At 33.3% G+C, this 7,984-nt stretch overlaps 1 protein-coding gene across 1 annotated transcript; it reads right to left on the reverse strand.

Annotated features, from left to right (window-relative positions):
• Nucleotides 1–341: 341 nt before the first annotated feature.
• LOC145117685 (protein ELF4-LIKE 3-like) lies at nt 342–2,157 on the reverse strand. Its single transcript, XM_079053989.1, has 2 exons — nt 1,966–2,157; nt 342–960 (listed from the first exon to the last, which is right to left on the reverse strand). Exons 1-2 carry the CDS (start codon nt 1,982–1,984, stop codon nt 599–601), a joined length of 381 nt encoding a protein of 126 aa, XP_078910115.1. The 5' UTR covers nt 1,985–2,157; the 3' UTR covers nt 342–598.
• Between the last annotated feature and the right edge of the window lie 5,827 nt (nt 2,158–7,984).

The raw sequence follows: 7,984 nt of genomic DNA on the forward strand, positions 1-7,984 counted from the left end.
CAATAAAGATGCTTTACGTTTTCGCTCAAACTCCCCTACAATTCTTTTTTTTTCTTTAAATCGAGTTTTTGTTTAAAAGGTAAATATTTATTAAAAAAAAATCTCTCCCGAATATGCAAATAAGCTTTTCAACATGCAAACATATTTGTCCATGGTACACATTTTATTATATTGACGTAGCAAAAATCAAAGAATCCAGACCCATAATGATAACAACTAATAAGTGTCGAATGTTAGATTCTTGGAGATTTTCAAAAACTTGAAAGCTAAATCTCGACAAGTTATAGCTTGTACATCATGCATTAAAAATGTATACAAATATCAACCAATAAAACATAGAATTTAGTCAAAAAGACGAACTTGATTCCAATTAGATTGAAAGATTTACAAAGGTTATTCTTAAATTTCTCAAAAGTAGTACTAAATAACAAAGAGTTACACAATCTAATTTAATTAATAACAATTAATAATATACTCCTCTATTAAACAAACAAATGGAGCCCAATTTTCATCTCTCTCTTTTTCTTTTTTTCTTTTTTTCCACAATGCAAAAAGAATTCAAGAACAGAAAATCGAAGAACAAGAGAAAGTTCATCATCTAACCAGGCCTCGTTCTCTTCTGCAAACCTTTTCCATCTGATCTTGAATCCCCTTCAGATGAATTAACATCAATCGATCTTGAAAAATTTGACGAAAGATCAGAGTAAAGATCAACAACTTTCTTTATATTGTTGTTTAATTCTCGGATCAAACTCACATTTCTACTCAGATTATCAGGGATCTTCGACTCGTGATTCTGATTAATCTCGTTGATCAACACCCTGTTATGATCCAAAATGTTTTGAACTTGAACGAAACTCTTTTGAAATGTCTGCAAAACCTTCCCATCCAATTGAGCCCCTCCATTACCCTCCATTGAAGCTCTGAAATCAACTCCAATCTGTACACAAAATGTATGAGCTGTTTAGGGTTAGTAATTTTATCCTTTTAAAAAACATTAAAAAAAAAAACTTTATTTATTGAATTAAATATTGCAGTTTGGTTATGTTAAGAATACGGCCAGACAAAAGACATGATAAGATTTGGGGGAAAATTATTATAAAAATAGGGGAATTTTGAGCATAAGAGACAAGTTCTGATTCTGAAACAAGAAAATCATGACACCCATTTGGGGTTCTTTTTTTTTGGAAGAACACAGAATGTGGAAATTATTGTAGAATTTGGGTTTTAAGTATTGATTGTTTTGGGTTATTACACTAATAATTCAATGTTATTTTGAAGTTATTATTTGGTGTATGATGAGATGTAAAAAAGGAGATCTCATTTCCATAAAGGGGAAAAGCTTTTTCCATATGTACTGAGTAATAAACACCCACCAAAAGGGCTAATAACTCTGAGTTTTCAAAAAAGAAGAATCTCAAGAATCAAAAATAATGAACATAAACACCAAAACGGATACTATTTCAGACCTTTTAAACCATGCATACATCATATCTTACACATACTGAATGTGAAAGACTATGTGAAATACGAATCCCATTATCACAAATTTAGGAAAAATAAAAAAAGGAGTTTGCTTAAATTCTGGGCTAAGTTTGAAAGATCCAACAAGAACAAAACTAGGAATTAAATTCACACAAAAAACGAAAAAAAGAAAAGAAACGAAGCAATCGAGACTCATCGGAGACCATAAAAACGAAACCCACTTGAAGATCTTCAAGGGAAACTCTTAAATCATGATAATATTTTTTTTGGAAAAAAGCAAGAAAACAAAACAAAATCCATAACTACAGTAAGAACACTGTATCTAGAAGAACTAATTAAAAAAAAAAAAGAATGAATTACGCATGGTCGATGAGATCAAAGATTAGAAGAGAATCCATTAACTGGGAAGCTGAAGAAAAGTTTGAAACAATCATAGAATCATAAATTTTTGTCATCAGTGATAATAAATATAATACGTACCTTGAAAATCTGGGAGCATTATATTCAGGGAGAGGGATTGAAGAGAGAAGAAACAGAAAAAAAAAAAAGATGGAGAGAGAAAGAGAAAGAGTTATGAATTTTAGAGAGAGAGAATATGGAGATTTGACAGTCACCCTCCTTCCAACCTACCCTCTGTCTAAAATCTAAAATCTCTCTCTCAATGTGTATTGATGTACTAGTATTTTCAAAGTATTTATATATGGTTCGTAATAAGTTTGTAAAATAAAATGAATATTTTTAAAAGACAAAATAATTGGTCTTTATTGTTTGTAAAATATCGTAATTTAAAGATAATTATGAAAAACGTTACGCCAACTGTCCTTATTATTTATAAAATTACATATGTAAACTATTTAGTTTTTTCTAAATAACCAAAATGTCCTTAGACCAATTCTGAAAATTATATATACTTCAATAATCAATTCTAAAAATTTGAAATTTTATGTATATATAAATTATAAATATAAATTTGATATATATATATATATATATATATATATATATATATATATATATATATATATATATATATATATATAAACTTTATTCTTTTTAATTTTTAATTTTATTTTTCAACAATTTGATAATTTTTTTTAATATTTTGACCTTTTGTTTTATATATATATATATTTTATAATTTTAGTTATTTATGGTTTTCTAATGTTTTTATTTATTTTAATCAAGCAAATGAAAAATAAAAAACCAAAAAAAAAAAAAAAAAACTCAAACACCAAAATTGAAACATACTCTAATACATTCATACATTTTACAATATTTGTTTTTTTTTTAAATTCGTAACTTTTTAATTTTTTTGTATTATTTTTAAATTTTTTTCTTATTATTTATTTTTTCCATTTTATTTCTCATCAATTTGATAACTTTTTTCAAAAAGTGTAAAATGTATTAATATATTAGAGTATATTACAATTTTGGTGTTTGTGTTTTTTTTGTAATCTATTTTTTTATAATTTTGGTAATTTATGGTTTTTCTAATTTTATTTACTTTGATTCTGGTATGAAGATATTAGAGTATATTACAATTTGTAATTTTCATCCAACTTTTTTTCCTTATAATTTTTGTTCTTTGGTGGTTATTATGTTTATTTTATGAAAAAATAAAAATAAAAAACCAAACGTTTGTTTATTGAGCATTAATGTGTCAATATGTGATATTTGCGATTTATAATTATTAAAATAAGAAAACTATCTAATTTTTTTAAATAAAACTTGCAAATTAAATCATATTTTTATATGTGATATCAGTAGTTTAAATTCAAGATAATATTTTTCAATTTGATAACAGACTAAAATAAAGAATAAAAGAAATAATAAGAGTCATACTATATAAAAAAAACTTGTTACAATATTTGAAATTGATTTTTTTTTTCATTACTTCAATCAAAATAAATAAAACCATAAATAACTAAAACTATAAAAAAAATAGAAAACAAAAGGTAAAAAAAGTATAAAAAAAAGTTATCAAATTGTTGAAAAAAAAATAGAAAACTCGGAGTACGCCTGCGTATGAGGTCAACCACCCCCGATGGTGGTCGACTGTGAGGTTGTGTGTACGTCCCACGTACGCACCCTGAGTTGACTCGGTCAAGATGACTCGGTTGGGTTGACTCGACTGGGTTGACTCGGTTGACCTAGCTGGTTTGACCAGTTGACTTTGACCAAGTTTGACCTTGAGGGTATTTTGGGTATTTTGGGATTTTGATGGAAATTGGTCATTGGTGGGAATAGGTGTCGGTTAGAGAGTTGAGATTCGGAGTCGGGACCTCATCAGCTTCTGTTCAGTTTGTGAGGTGAGTTTTCCTCACAGTACTTGCGGGTCGAAGGCACCAAGGCTGGCCCTTTGGATTTGATATCCTGTTATGCCTGCTATTGTACTGTAGTGATCTGTTAGATCGTTATCCTGGTATATAGGATGATGCTGTCACACCCCTAAACCGGAACGGCGGAAACGTTCGGGGGCGGATGACGTCATGTACAGTATCATAACAATGAGTAATAGTAAAAAAAGAAACAACATCCATAGTATTGAAAATATAGTTATTACATTTGTGTTCTTAGTATTTATTGTATGACACCAAAATGTATAGCAAAAATAAAAGACGAGTCTCGAATATGCTCGTCTTCTCAAAAAACTGTGTGAGTGTACCTGTCAACTGGTTCCCTGAGAATACAAGTTATTTTGAAAAGAGAGTATCAACATTTAAGTTGGTGAGTTCATAAGCATTTAGTATTTGAAGTTGTATTTGTTCCCTGAAAATGTTAGTATGTTTCCCAGAAAATCCCATATTTTCTACAATAAATGAAAAGTAGTCTTAGGCCTTTTGTGATGGGTTTTAGGTAAAACAAATAAACTAGAAAACAATTCCTAAGTTCACATTCAACCTACTTTGGATCTATGTTTTAACTATTGAACATATAACTTTGAATTGCAAAACAAGAACCCTAGAGGAGAGAGGCTATTTTCGAAAATAACTAACTAGGGTTTAAGAGTTACATACCTTTCAATTGTTATAGCAAACAATTGACAATCCTCTTGATCTTCTTGGAAGCTTAGCACCACAAATGTAATGCCTCTAATGGAATCACACCCAAGAGCTAGTAAGAAGGAAACTTGAAGGAGAGAGGGTAGGGTATGCAAAAATCGGCCTAGGGTTTCTTCCAAGGAAGGAGTGGCCGAATTTAGGAGCTGGGAGGCTCCTTATATAGCTGAGGGATCTAGGGTTTAGGGAAAACCCTAATACTCCTTTGCTTAGGGCCTAAGCTAACCCAGAGGCCTTATCCAAAGCCCCTTGGACGAAATCCTTAGGGTTTCCCCTATAGATTTCGTCGACCTCCCTCCAAGGAGGTTCTGGAGCCTTCCACTCAACTATTAGATAATTGCAAACTAGTCCCTACACTTTATAATTAATACTTTTAACCCCAAAATTAATTCTGATTAATTTCTGGCTAACTATTAATTAAACATAACGATTTCTAATTGATATATTAATCTTTTAACATATTAATAAATCATTTATATTAATTTATTAATCTTATAATAAATCAATATCTCTCCTTTCATAATTTCCTTGTCCAGTTGCTAGGTTTGAGGGCAACCCAAAAGGACTGTGCTGCTATCAATTCAAGTATATACCAATTATAGTTATGGGCTTAGACACCTAATCCAACAGTCTCCCACTTGGATAAGTCTGTAACTATAATTGCTAGTATGACTTCTAAATTTGACCAGCAAATTGTAGCTTCCAAAAGCTGCTGCTGAACTCTGACCCAGTCAGTTACATGTCCTAAGATAAGTGATCATATAATCCTTCGTTCTGCAAGATATCCCCAGACATAAGACATGGAATGTAATCAATCTCTTTGTCCAGAATCTATGTTTCCCGATTTCTGATTTGTGATGATGTAGGACTTCTAATTGAACACAGCAATTTAATCCTGGCTTGGCCCAACACATAAGTCAACACCAAATCATCGAGGGGCCCACAGATATCATTTTTCCCGTTAGGGCAAAAGGAACGAATAAACTTTGACTCATATGCTTGTATCTTTTACTCATCAAATTATACATGGCAATACGTTTTATAACACCAAGTTACTGATGCGTTTTCGTATCACCAATGCATGACCGACTTGTAAATTACAACTCATATATCTTCGTTTCAAGATTATAAGATATTATCGTCTCAGTATTACTCGTGATGAATTCCATGAAGTGATACTCTGAGCGAGGGTTTATCCAATACTCAAATCTCAATTTCTGAGTACTCATGAACATTGCAGCAATTCTATTGTCATGTCTATCCTCAGACAATCTGCAATCCAATTCACGACAGTCTTAATTCACTACTTACTTCCAAAAGTACGAGCGACTGTGGAGTTTGAATAATATTATTATTCGGGAAGTAAAACATGCAAAATATGAAACATAATAATAAACAATCGACAAAAGGCAGTAACCAAACTTATAAATAATACTTTATTATTTAATCACCAAAAGTCAATTACATTTACTTTGTTACAAGTTTCAGAACAAAACTAATCTAACTACTAAAACTAATATCATCTTTCAGTCCTATGCTCCGAGCATGCTGAATATGCTTAGCCCTACTCAGACCCTTTGTGAGGGGGTCTGCTGGGTTATCTTCAGATGACACCCTCTTTACTACAAGATGGCCTTCTTCTACTCTATGTCTGATAAAATGGTACTTTCTGTCGATATGTCTGGTTTTACCATGATCTCTCGGTTCCTTTGTTAAGGCAACCGCTCCCTCATTATTGCAGAACAGTTCCATAGGCTCCTGGATGGTTGGAACAACTCCGAGATCTCCGATGAAGTTCCTTAACCAAGCTGCTTCTTTCGACGCTTCACTCGCTGCTATGTACTCTGATTCACAAGTAGAATCAGCCACCGTATCTTGCTTGGAACTTTTCCAAGTAACCGCTCCTCCATTCAGTAAAAATACCCAGCCAGATTGAGAACGGAAGTTATCTCTATCCGTTTGAAAACTGGCATCACTGTAACTATCTACTCTCAAAGTATCATTTCCACCAAGCACAAGGACCCAATCCTTTGTCCTTCGCAAATACTTGAGTATATTCTTAACCGCTATCCAATGAGCTCTACCCGGGTTTCCCTGATACCGACTGACCATGCTCAAAGCAAATGCCACATCAGGGCGAGTACATGTCATAGCGTACATGATCGATCCGACAGCGGAAGCATAAGGTACACGACTCATGTTTGTTATTTCCTCATCTGTACTCGGGCATTGAGTCTTACTCAATTTGGTATTGCTTTGGATAGGTAGCTCTCCCTTCTTGGAATTTTCCATACTAAACCTCTTTAGTACCTTATCCAAGTATGTGCTTTGACTAAGTCCAATTAGTCTCTTCTTTCTATCTCTCAATATTCTAATCCCAAGAATATAGGCAGCTTCTCCAAGGTCTTTCATGGCAAAACACTTTCCAAGCCAAGACTTAACATCTTTCAAGGTTGGAACGTCGTTACCAATGAGTAATATGTCATCGACATATAACACCAGAAAAGTTACTATACTCCCACTAGCCTTGATATACACACAAAACTCATCTTCACTTCTAGAGAAACCAAACTCTTTGACTTTCTCATGGAAGCAAAGATTCCAGCTGCGAGATGCTTGTTTCAATCCATAAATGGATTTCTCAAGCTTGCACACTCTATTGGGAAACTTTGCATCAACAAAACCCTCTGGCAGATTCATGTAAACATCCTCAGCCAACTTCCCGTTAAGGAAAGCAGTCTTGACATCCATCTGCCAGATTTCATAGTCATGAAAGGCAGCTATGGCGAGCAATATCCTAATAGATTTAATCTTAGCTACTGGCGAGAAGGTCTCATGATAGTCAACCCCTGGGGTTTGAGTGAAACCTTTTGCAACCAGTCGAGCCTTGAATGTGTGCACATTTCCATCCATGTCTCTCTTCTTCTTGAAGATCCATTTGCACCCAACTGTCTTACGACATGGTGCACTATCAACCAAATTCCAAACTTGGTTGTCATACATGGACTTAGTCTCCCGTCTTACGAAAGCTTCACAACCCCAGACTTTAATATGTGCTAACGAGGGAACTTTTCCCGTCCACATTTCGTGAGGTGTTTTGGCAACCTTCTTTGTAGGGACAAGATTGAGGATGTGGGTGGCTGTCTCTAAGGCATACCCCCAGAAGTGAATAAGAAGCGAAGCACGACTCATCATAGAACGAACCATGTCTAACAAGGTTCGATTACGCCTCTCAGCTACACCATTTAACTGTGGTGTCGTAGGAGGAGTTAGTTGTGAGACTATCCAACATTCTTTCAGATAGTCATTGAACTCGATACTAAGATACTCCCCGCCTATATCGGATCTAAGTACCTTTATCTTCCTGCCCAATTGATTTTCGACCTCATGCTTAAACTCTTTGAACTTTTCAAAGGTTTCTGACTTATGTTTGATTAAGT

The sequence above is a fragment of the Lactuca virosa genome, chromosome 5, assembly GCF_052849685.1.
Source record: "Lactuca virosa cultivar CGN04683 chromosome 5, Lactuca_virosa_CGN04683_v6, whole genome shotgun sequence".
NCBI lineage: Eukaryota > Viridiplantae > Streptophyta > Magnoliopsida > Asterales > Asteraceae > Lactuca > Lactuca virosa.